The 12,088-nt window shown below is 32.2% G+C and overlaps 2 protein-coding genes across 2 annotated transcripts; one reads left to right on the top strand and one right to left on the bottom strand.

The window, feature by feature from the left end:
* The first annotated feature begins 2,444 nt into the window (after positions 1 to 2,444).
* On the top strand, positions 2,445 to 3,907 carry LOC121257222 (probable galacturonosyltransferase-like 9). The gene has a single exon (XM_041158159.1). The coding sequence runs from the start codon at positions 2,499 to 2,501 to the stop codon at positions 3,642 to 3,644; it is 1,146 nt and encodes a 381-aa protein (XP_041014093.1). The 5' UTR covers positions 2,445 to 2,498; the 3' UTR covers positions 3,645 to 3,907.
* An 823-nt stretch (positions 3,908 to 4,730) lies between these two features.
* LOC121257223 (germin-like protein subfamily 1 member 1) lies at positions 4,731 to 5,671 on the bottom strand. Its single transcript, XM_041158160.1, has one exon. It carries the CDS (start codon positions 5,605 to 5,607, stop codon positions 4,933 to 4,935), a length of 675 nt encoding a protein of 224 aa, XP_041014094.1. The 5' UTR covers positions 5,608 to 5,671; the 3' UTR covers positions 4,731 to 4,932.
* Between the last annotated feature and the right edge of the window lie 6,417 nt (positions 5,672 to 12,088).

The following is a 12,088-nucleotide window of genomic DNA, read 5'->3' as shown; positions in this document are numbered from 1 at the left end:
TATTTAATTAATTTAAAATTATTTTATCTCATTTTCGTATTCAAACGAATTCTAAATTATGGTATTTTGTAATTGTTTTATAAATATATAATATTTTAACTTTAAAAAAATAAAGAAAATTAATGGAGCAACACGTGACCACGTGGGGGAAGAGAAGGTGAAAGGTCAGAGCAGACAGATCGCAGCCGTAACGAATCAATCGCAATTACCAGCACAGCTGGCATTTTATTTTAAATTTCTCTTCCACTTTTGCCTCTCGCCCATGCACATGCTCCGCATACCCGTACCCGTCCCCTCCTCGTCTCTTTCTTTTGAGAATTTATCTTCTAATTTTACTCTCGGTTTAAATCATATTTACTGATGTTATTTATTTTATTTTGAATAATTTTATATTTCAATTATTTAAGCGAAAAATGTAAAGAGTGCAATTTTTTAATACTTTTATTTTAAATATAGAACAGCTTACTAAAATAATGATACTATTTTTTCTAAAATAATTGCACATTGTTTATATGCCATAAACTTAGTCTACGTTTTGTTGCTGATTTATGAATAATAGTGAAAAATAATAAATATAGTAAAACATAATAAATTATTTGTAAATAGTAATAAATAGTAATAAATAGTAATAAAGTAGTTTGAGGTGATCACACTAACCAAACACATTTAGTCAACTCATTTTCCTTCTAAAAAATAAAATATTTTATTTATAAGAACTGTTATATCCATCAATATATTTAATAAAAATAAATTTATGAATTGAAATAATTTTAAATAATGCATTAGATTTATTTAATAATAAAATAATTTTATAATTTAATTTATAAATTTATTGTTATGATATGTTTTTATATTTAAAAGTATTTATCGTTCTAACTCGAATTATGTATTTACGAAGGAATTACTTGTTTGTTAGAGCATCCTCAATGGCACAACTAAAATTTAAATCTATTGAGTATTTAGCTATTAAAGAATAAAATATACTCACAATAGATTAGTTAAATTTTAAATAATTAGAATTTAGTTACAGTAACTTTCAAATTTGGATTTCAAATTTGAAAGTTACTGTACATATATTAAATACATATTTTATCAATTACTTCTCTCCCTTTCTTTCTATCATATATTTTATCACAATTAATATATTAATTTGAGTTTGTGATATATTAATTTAATTAGAATATGGTTATTAATTAATATATAATAGGTAGAATGGTAAAATATGATAAAATAAAATAAAATAAAAATTAAAAAATTAAATATTTTTGAAAATATTAGTTACTCATTATTTTAAAATGAATAAATAGATAATCCATTGCGGAGATTTGATGTGAATAACTAAAACCAAATTCATATTATATTATTTTATTGTTATATAATGAAAAAATAGCAATTCTAATTTAGAGATTTATGTGAATGAAATAGCTAAAAGTCAAATTTTTCTTGCATTCATACAAAATATCCTTTAATTTTAACTAATTCATTGAGGATGCTCTTAGAGAGAGAGGGAAAAAAAAGGGTTCAGATTAAAAGTATTTTAGAAAGAATAATTCTACATATTATCTCCCCACAACACATCTATTTTAATTTTTTTTACTATAACAAGTATGTGATATATGGATAATATATAGAATAACTTAATTAATTTAATAAGAATAAAACAAAATAAATAATCAAAATAAATAATAATAAAATTTTTAAAATATATAGAGTGTATGATGTGACATGATAAATAATATCAAAGTATAGTGCTACTCGGAGGCTACCGAGAGAGTCACTGAATAGACAAAACTTTTTACCTTTTCTTTGTTATTTTAACATTTTTTTAAATCAATAAATATTGTACAGACATTTTATTAAATAAGAAAAAATATTATTTTAAAAGAGATATTTTTATAATTTTAAAAAATTTTAAAGATAAAATTATATAAACTTAAATTGTATTCTTTAAATGAGAACTGTACTTACCATTGCACTTAAAAAAAACTTGCTTACAAAAATAATATCGAAGGATAGTGCTACTCCGAGGCTACAAGCATCGGTTGCCACCATCGGTGACCAGCATCTGTGGGATAAGCATTTCCCTACTTTAGGAAAATAAAGAAAAGAAGTGAGAAAACAGAAATGACGACAGAGACAGTAAGCGAATCCCATACAAACAGCCTACAAATCTCCTTCCCCAAAGAGAAAATACAGTCCCTTCCCGTCTTCCTTCATCTCTGTCACGCGTCAAGAAGAAGGAAGAAAAAAACTTAGTAGCAGCGAGGGTGTTGGGCTTTTCTCCGATCTATCTCTCCATAGGCATTTTGGGCAGATTCGCGTTTAGCATTGACCAGCCTTTGCCGTTCCAAATACTCTCCACAACCGTCTCTTTCTTCTCCTTTTCCATTTCCCCTTCAATAAATGCATGATCTACCCCCCTATAACTATACTTCCCCTCTACCCCCTGTATTTCATTCCCAAGAACCCCAAGAAAATCACCCAGAAAGTCCCCATAAATGATTCCTACCCGTTTCAGCGCCGCCGTTTTGCTGTTTCTTTCGCTTCTGTTACCGTCCCTTTGCTTGGGCATCCGGTCGTTTCGGATTAGAGTGGTCGGCGAGGATGATGAGTTCGAAGTACCGTGGCTGCGATTTGCCGAAGCACCGGACTACCGTAACGGAGCGGACTGCCCCGTGTCGACCGACGGGGAATTCGGCTCCTCGTGCGACACGTCGCTCGTTCACATCGCGATGACTTTGGACTCGGAGTATCTACGAGGCTCCATGGCGGCTGTTCACTCGGTTTTGCGGCATGCTTCCTGCCCTGAGCACGTCTTCTTCCACTTCATTTCGGCAGAGTTCGACCCGGTGAGTCCCCGGGTACTCACCCAACTCGTCCGATCCACGTTCCCTTCCCTCAATTTTAAGGTCTACATATTCCGCGAGGACGCGGTGATCAACCTCATCTCCTCTTCGATTCGCCAAGCTCTCGAGAACCCGTTGAACTATGCCAGGAACTACCTGGGCGACATACTCGATCGCTGCGTCGAGCGGGTCATTTACCTTGACTCGGACGTGATCGTGGTTGACGACATTCGCAAGCTCTGGGACATCCCGCTCAGTGGGAACCGAGTCATCGGTGCGCCCGAGTACTGCCACGCGAACTTCACCAAGTACTTCACCGACTCGTTCTGGTCCGACCCCGTCCTCTCCCGCGTCTTCGCCTCCAGAAAACCGTGCTACTTCAACACGGGCGTGATGGTCATGGACCTGGAAAGGTGGAGAGAGGGGAGCTACAGGAAGAGAATCGAGAACTGGATGGAATTGCAGAGGAAGAAGAGGATCTATGATCTGGGTTCGCTCCCGCCGTTCTTGCTAGTCTTTGGCGGGAACGTGGAGCCCGTTCATCACAGATGGAACCAGCACGGTCTCGGCGGCGACAATGTTAGGGGAAGCTGTCGGCCGCTGCACCCGGGACCGGTCAGTCTGCTGCACTGGAGTGGGAAAGGGAAGCCCTGGGTTCGACTCGATGCCAAGAAGCCTTGTACACTTGATAGTCTTTGGGAGCCGTACGATCTTTACAGAGCAAACGTTCAGACGTTGGGGTCTTCGTCTCCAACATCGTCTTCGACCTTGGTTGGGAATTCGGGTTATTTCTTATGACGATTCTTTGATACATTGTTCAGTTTAATTCTTTGGTAGCTGTGTACGCTGTACAGATGGATGAGGTTCTGTTGCTTTTCTTTCTTTATTTCTTTTTGAAGTTCTACTTCGATTTATTTCTCTATTTCCATTTTTTGGATTCTAAATTCTTTAGAACGGTATTAGTGATTTGATTTCTTTGTATGTAAAATGTAATGGGGAATTTTAAGGAAAGGAAAAGAACAACTCTGTTTTTTTTGAAAATAAACAACTCTGTTGTTCTTTGTTCTTTCATTCACTCAAGGTTTCCAAAATATTCTAGGATCCATAATTTATGATTTTATGTTATTTTATGACTTTGGCCGATGAGAATGCTGACGGCATTGTGATGTGTTTCTGTCGTTTACATCTCTGTCTCAAGAACCAAAGTTGGTCTATGGGAATAAGCAGGTTATGATTGAATTGATCACAGATTCACAGGGCTTCAAAGCCAACTACATGATGGGTTAGAAATAAGAAGGGAATCCAATGATACACAGCCCCTTTCCTTAGTATGTTCAAATTCAACCACTTTGGATACCCAGAAATTATGGCATGTGCATCCTTTGTTTTCTATTGCCTATTGGAAGTGTGTTCAAATTAAATTCATATTGACTGTTTTGTTGTGTGAAGTTGGGATAAAAAGTCAAGCTGTGCCTCTCTCTCTCTCTCTCACACACACACACGCACGCACGCACGCACGCACGCACGCACGCGCACGCATCATTAACAACCTTGTGAATGCCATTGTTATGGAGCTATCTCAAACAAGTGTTGGTATATTAAATTTGTGCATTGCCGAGGATTCCTGTGAAATTGGGTCACATGGGATCAGTTCTGCCAAAAAATAATTGACAAATTGGCATCCGATCACATGTCCCAACATTCATTTGCCTTGAAAAAATAACTCAAAAATTAGTAAAGTCACGATCCAGGGAGCAAGATCCGCAGGTCATGGATGATTACATCTACTACCTGAATTTTGTGTTGATAAAGATGGGGTAGCTTGAAATGTGAGACCTTCAATTTTAATAAAAAAGAGGTTAGCACTCAATAACCAAATTCACCTATCCAACCCAAAGCAGTCATTCCATTTGGAAATAATGGTTTAATTTTAGAACTATAGGATCACAATGAGGCATTTGGGTAGCACACTTTACACCGAAAAAATGGGTTACCAATGACTCCAAAGCACACGGAAACATGAAATTCCAAGAACAAGTAAAGGATGGTTCTTTGAGTAGCCACCTTATTGCAAATGCAAGCACAATCAACCTCCAAGGTTTCTGCGAATTTTGGTGACATCTGGTTTGCTGATTTGAAACGCCTTCTTCAACACCTCATCAGGAATTTCAGGTATTGATGTGAATGTGGCAAATGACGTTAGTTGGGCACCAGGATTCTGGCTATTAAGCCCGGACACAGCCACCGCTCGAGTTGTTGGGCTTCCGTTGTAGAGATAGTGGATCAAACCTTTCGGAAACACGAATGCATCACCGGCCCGTAATGTTCGCGTATATAGACGGTTGGAAGTGTCCACAAAGCCCACATGAAGTAAGCCCTCTAGGCAAATGGTTACTTCCGAAGCCCGCGGATGTGAGTGCGGCACGACAATACCATCGACTGCTACGTCGATTCGGGCCAGGGTCAAGCCCTGGGTGTTGAGCCCAGGCAAATTAACAGTATTGGTCAGCGTGACATTAAAGCCGAATTTGTTGCTGCCGGTATTACCAGGCTTGGATAGAACAGATGTGGCAAAGTGGGAAGATTCTGCTTTATCTGGGTTAATGCAGGGTGCACCATTGGTGAAGAAATATTGTGGGCTTTTGTTATCTGCAATACAGTAATCTTGAAGCGGATCCGGATCGGGTTTAGCCAGGCCCAATAGAAGAGCCAGTCCTAGGAATAATTGGAGCAAGATGGAACACTTGGTTTTCATTTGCATCGAAATAAACGGTTTTTCAATTTTGGGGGAGAGTTTGGAATATATGAACTTTTAGGGATGAGAGATGGTGAGATGGTATTTATACCAAATGATGGAGAGTGATGCTTAGCAAACTTTTAAGATCTATGTTGGGAAGGTGATTGAGTAGCTTAGGAGCATTAGAGTCTAGAGAAAGAAAAATGCAAAGGCAAGTTAAAGACACAAGTTGATAAAATTGATTGGTTCGGGCCTACAAGAAAATGTCGGTTTTCTTACCCCCAAAAACATTTTTTTTTTTAAATTTCATTTTCAGATTTACCATCATAAACTGAATCAGATGAGTCACAATGTTTGAATGAATCTTCTTTGGCCAGAATGAGAAAACTGTATGTTTTATGGAAAATGATCTGGAGAATGTATATAAAATCTGTATGATTTTTGAACTAATAGTCAAATCCAATGGATCAGACGAAAAATGTAGCTGGTTGCAAGTTTCAGGAGGGGAAAAAGGTCATCATTTAAGATGGTGATAGTGATAATCACACTAATTTACTTGGTCGTTTCATCAGAGAAAGGAAAGGGACAGATGAACCCCCGAGACCCAGACTGAGTTTTAATAAGGCTGTGCAAAAAGCTTCTTATTTCATGGGGTACCTTCTTATTTAATGTGAATTTTGATCATCTTCTATTTTTCTTTTCCATTTTTCTTTCTAAGCAACCTTGATATATTATAATTAAACGATACAGAAATACACGAGTAAGGGTACCGGTAGGAAGACTCTGACAAACATCATTTCTTAACAAATGCAATATTATATATAAGAAAAAGAAATAGACATCAGAAACAAATAAATATTTCCTACTCTTCTATCTGTATCGTTTGGATTTGAAGATGAGTTGAGATGGATTGAAATGAGTTATAAATAGTAGTGAGATGAATTGTAAATAGTAGTAAGATTTATAAGTTAAAGTTAATAAATAGTAATAAATAATAATAAGATGAGTTGAGATGAATTGAAATGAATTAAGATGAGTTACGAATACAAACCTCTCTCCTTAAGAGGGCTGTACAAAGTTTTTGATCTTTTGGAGCAACCAAGTTACCAAACCCACTATGATTTCTTGCTCATGCGTATACTTCAACTCAAAAGTTCTTTTAACCGACAGCTAATCATACTTCTTATTATTAGGAATCGATAAATGGGTAATCGCCTCAATATTTTTAGATTAGAGTTAAATGTGAATTCTGCACCTCAATTTTCATCTGTTGATGAAAAGCCACCGAATTACTGTTTAGATAGTAAAAGTATTTTATATTTTTTTATTTCATTTCATCTCGTTATTATAATTTTATCAAATTCTTAAAAAGAAAAAAATATAATAAAAAATTTAATTTTTTCAAATTTTAAAATAATAATAATATTAAAAATAATTTTTTAATAATATTTTATTTAACTTTTAATTCTTACCGCAATTTATTTTATTTTAACTCACGACCCAAACGGGAGTGAAGTATCTACGTCAAGCATCCGTTAGCTCTTTGACAGCAAAATTGGCCACGTCGCAATACTGATATTTAAAAACTAATAAAAACTTGACACGCGTTCTTATATCTACATTAGTAAAATTTATAAAATATATAAAATATTTTTGTTGAAATAAAATAATCTGTTTTTAGTAAAAATATTTGTAAAAAGTATTTAGGGGGAGACTCTACTTAATGAATTAGTGAAAGATAAGCACGTTAAGTTGTCATATTATGTAGACCTATTATAATTATCGGATTGAATTAGATAATCCAATTCAGAGAGAGAAAATACAAAATGTTTATAAATCTGTCAAAAGTTGTATGTAATACTGATTCTTAACACTAAATTTTCCACGAGGTCTATTTTTTTTTTGAAATGATTCCAACAAATTCTAAATAGATAAGTCTCAAATTGAGGGATGAACGCGCACCAACCATCCACCTGTATCGTTTAATGAAAAGGTCCCTTTTTATTTTGCTTCAATGAATGAGTTTTGGGCGAGAATGAAATTTAAATGAAATGGGAGCAGATTATACGTATACATAGAAGCAGGATGCAATTCCTTGTGATTTTGCTCGAGACACGAGTAAACACTACCATTGCTCGAACCATCTACAATCTCGATTAATTTACGCTGCACATAGAAAAGATTTGCATTTGTTCTCTGCCATTGCATTTCTAAGAAAACACTGCGAAGCTATACATTGGTTTGAATTTGTTCTCTGAATTTAGACATTATCAAAACAAATCTGAGGACATTGAGGGCTTTGATGATCTATAGTTGTTTCTGATTTAATATGCACTATGTAGGTGTCTTGAACCAAATGGAATTTTTTGGATTCTTTTGGACCAAGTTTAATATTAGTTTGATACAAGTATTTTATCCATGGATACTTCCGAAGTAGTTCTACAAATTTTGTCTGGGGCTGGACCTCTTCTTTTCTATAGTAACCCGTGTTTTAGAAAATCAAACTCGAGATGTGCATTTAAGTTCTGTTTCAAATGCTCAAGAAGAAGAGCCTCAAGTTGTTCGTAATTTCTCAAGCGCTCAAGTATGCTACAATATGGAGTTCGAGGGATAGGTAATGGTTTTCTTAGAAATACAAAAATTGATCATTCTTGTCTTCAGCATTGCAAATGCCAAAGGGATGAGAGTGTAGGTGGAATATTTTCTAAAGATAGTTCTGGGACATGATTTGTGGATGATGCAAAGAAATTAAATCCCATGAGCAGTATGGTAATTTCATCAAATGTTGTGGAGTTTCAGTATCTTCTACAGTTAAAACAAAAGGTGGGTCGCATAGGAGATTAGCCAATTTGTAGCAGAGGGAGGAACGAGAGAGTACCACCCACAAACAGAGAAAATAGGGTGCGAAGATGGAATTTGGGGAGGGGAGACGAAAATGGCTGATTCTTCTTGAACTGAAATTGAGACGAAGGAGAGCCGATGTTTCTTCTTCTTCTCTTCATATTTTTCTTCTTTCTTTCTTTTTTTTTTTTAATGAAAAAAGCTACTACCATGTCATCTTCGTGCGCAGATTTGGTCCGCCAAAACTAAGGGTGCAAATCAACTGGTTCAATCTGGTGATGGATCAAATATTTTTGATCCATCATTTTCCTGGACCGGACCAGGCTGAACACCCATAGGGACCAAACTGGACCGGTAGCTATCAGTCCGATTGGTTCGTTCGGTTCGGCTTAATTATTTTTTTTATTGTTTCCTTTAAAATCTATTAATAAAAAAATTATTTAAAATACTGAATTAAAATTAAGTGACTTATTAATGTGGATTATGTTACTAACTCAATAAAAAAATATTTTATATAGTCAATGATAATAAATTAGATAGCAATTACATTATTAATTTATATAATTACTATATAATTAGCTAATTAATATTATATATTAGTTAATTGATAGAATATTAACAAGTATTAATAACATATATAAAATTTTATATTATTAACAGTGATAAGTTAGTTGAAAATTACATAATAAATTGTACAATTATTATATAAATAATATATATAAAATATATTTTTTATTTTTACTTTCTATTCGGTCCGGTCCGGTCCTATAAAACATGGACCGAGACCGACCGGTCTCAGTCTTGGTCCGGTCCAGACCGAAACAACCAGTCCAATTGGTTTCTCTGAACTAGCCTAACCATTTATCACCCCTAGCCAAAACGCCTGTAACTAGACAGAATGAAATAGTTATAAGTAGCTCATTTCTAAAATCTCTATAGTCTATATTATTTTATTTTTGAAACGATTGAATTTGTTGGGACCATGTGGTCATTAAGGCCCTGTTTGAATATAGAGATGATTTCATTTTATATTATCTTATCATTACAATTTTTTTAAATTCTCATATAAAATATAATAAACAATTCAATTTTTTTAAGTTCTAAAATAATAATAATATTAAAAAATAATATTTTATTTAATTTATTTAAAATTATTTTATCTCATTTTTCATATTCAAACGAATTCTAAATTATGATATTTTGTAATTGTTTTATAAATATATAATATTTTAGCTTTAAAAAATAAAGAAAATTAATGGAGCAACGACGTGACCAAGTGGGGGGAAGAGAAGGTGGAAGGTCAGGAATCGCAATTACCAGCACAGCTGGCATTTCATTTTAAATTTCTCTTCCACTTTTGCCCCTTGCCCATGCACGTGCTCCCCGTACTCGTCCCCTCCTCATCTCTTCTTTTGAGAGTTTGTCTTCTAATTTTACTCTCAGTTTAAATCATATTTACTGATGTTATTTATTTTATTTTGAATAATTTTATATTTCAATTATTTTAGCGAAAAATCTAAATAGTGCAATTTTTTAATACTTTTATTTTAAATATAGAACAGCTTACTAAAATAATGATACTATTTTTTCTAAATAATTGCACATAGCTTATATGCCATAAACTTAGTCTACGTTTTGATGTTGATGTACGAATAATAGTGAAAAATAATAAATATAGTAAAACATAATAAATTGTTTGTAAATAATAATAAATAATAGTGAAATAGTCTGAGGTAATCACACTAACCAAACACATCCTTCGTCAACTCATTTTCCTTCTAAAAAATAAAATATTTTTATAAAAACTGTTATATCCATAAAGATATTTAATAAAAATAAATTTATGAATTGAAATAATTTTAAATAATGCGTTAGATTTATTTAATAATAAAATAATTTTATAATTTAATTTATAAATTTATTTTTATGATATGTTTTTATATTTAAATTTATTTATCTTTCTAACTGTGAATTATGAATTTACAAAGGGATTACTTGTTTGTTAGAGCATCTTTAATGGATTAGCTAAAAACTAAATCCATTGAGTATTTAGTTATTAGAGCATCCTCATTGGCTTGGCCAAATGAGGAGGTTGGCTAAAATTTGAATAGTTGATGTCAAAAACATCTCACATTGAATTGGACAAATCTAAAATAATTTATACTTTTGCTACAGTAGTTGGCCAAAGAAGGAGAATCACAATTGATTCACCGAACATTAAAATACTAATTTTTCACTCCAAGTAAATATTAAAATATTACTTTCTCACTCTAAGCAAAAATACTATTTAGTTTGTAATTAAGAAATTTAGATAGAATTTTAAATGAGTTTAATCAAATATTTTTTGTTATTAGCATTAAATGATTTTTGAAAATATGATTTTTTTAATATTAATTTAATTAGAATATAATTATTATTATTAACATTTAATTGGTAGAGATACAAAATGTGATAAAAATAAATTAAATAAAAAAATTATTAAATTAATAATATTTTATTATTATATAGAGAGTGAAAGTGAATAGATAATCCAATGTGAGGGTTGAATTTAAATGGAATAGGCAAATGTAAAAAAGTGTGATATTGACTAAATTTTGAAAATGAATTTAGCCAAGCTAATGAGAATGTTCTTAGAGAGCAAAATATGCTCACAATGGATTAACTATTGGAAGCTACAATGACTTTCAAAAGTTTTTTCAAATTTAAAAGTTACTATACATACATCAAATATATATTTTATCACTTACTTCTCTCTCCATTTCTTTCTATCACATATTTTATCACAATTGATATATTAATTTGAGTTTGTGATATATTAATTTAATTAGAATATGATTATTAATTAATATATTATAGGTAGAATGGTAAAATATGATAAAATAAAATAAATTAATAATTAAAAAAATTAAATATTTTTGAAAATATTAGTTACTCATTACTATATAATGAATAAATGAATAATTCTTTGTGGAGATTTGATGTGAATAACCAAAATCAAATTCATCTTATATTATTTTATTGTTATATAATGAAAAAATAGCTATTACAATGTAGAGATTTATGTGAATGGAATAGCTAAAAGTTAAATTTCTCTTACATTCATAAAAAATATCTTTTAACTTTAGCTAATCCATTGAGGATGCTCCTAGAGGGAGAGGGAAAAAAAAGGTTCGGTTTAAAAGTATTTTAGGAAGAATAATTCTACATATTATCTCCCCACAATACATCTATTTTAATTTTTTTTGCTATAACAAATATGTGATATATGAATAATAAGTAGAACAACTTAATTAGTTTAACAAAAATAAAATAAAAATAAAAATAAAATTTTAAAATATGTAAAAGTGTATAATGTAAGATGATGAATAATATCAAAGAATAATGCTACTCTGATGCTACCGAGAGAGTCACTGAATAGGCAAAATTTTTAATCTTTTCTTTTTTTTTTTTAACATTTTTTTAAATCAATAATTTTTTTTAAAAAAATTATAAATTTATTAAAAAAAAACTCACTTAAAAAAATAACAAATAAAAATAAAAAAACTAAATCGGTTGCCACCATCGGTGACCAGCATCTGTGGGATAAGCATTTCCCTACTTTAGGAAAAGAAGGAAAAAGGTAGTGAGAAAACAGAAAAGACGACAGAGACAGTAAGAGCATTGG

This window comes from Juglans microcarpa x Juglans regia, chromosome 3S, assembly GCF_004785595.1.
Source record: "Juglans microcarpa x Juglans regia isolate MS1-56 chromosome 3S, Jm3101_v1.0, whole genome shotgun sequence".
Taxonomy (NCBI): Eukaryota; Viridiplantae; Streptophyta; class Magnoliopsida; order Fagales; family Juglandaceae; genus Juglans; species Juglans microcarpa x Juglans regia.
The sequence above is the reverse complement of the archived record's forward strand: the minus strand, read 5'-3'. Positions and strand labels throughout refer to the sequence as shown.

Coding starts and splice junctions, on each gene's coding strand:
- LOC121257223 (XM_041158160.1), bottom strand. CDS start 5,607: ATGCAAATGAAAACCAAGTGTTCCATCTTGCTCCAATTATTCCTAGGA.
- LOC121257222 (XM_041158159.1), top strand. CDS start 2,499: ATGATTCCTACCCGTTTCAGCGCCGCCGTTTTGCTGTTTCTTTCGCTT.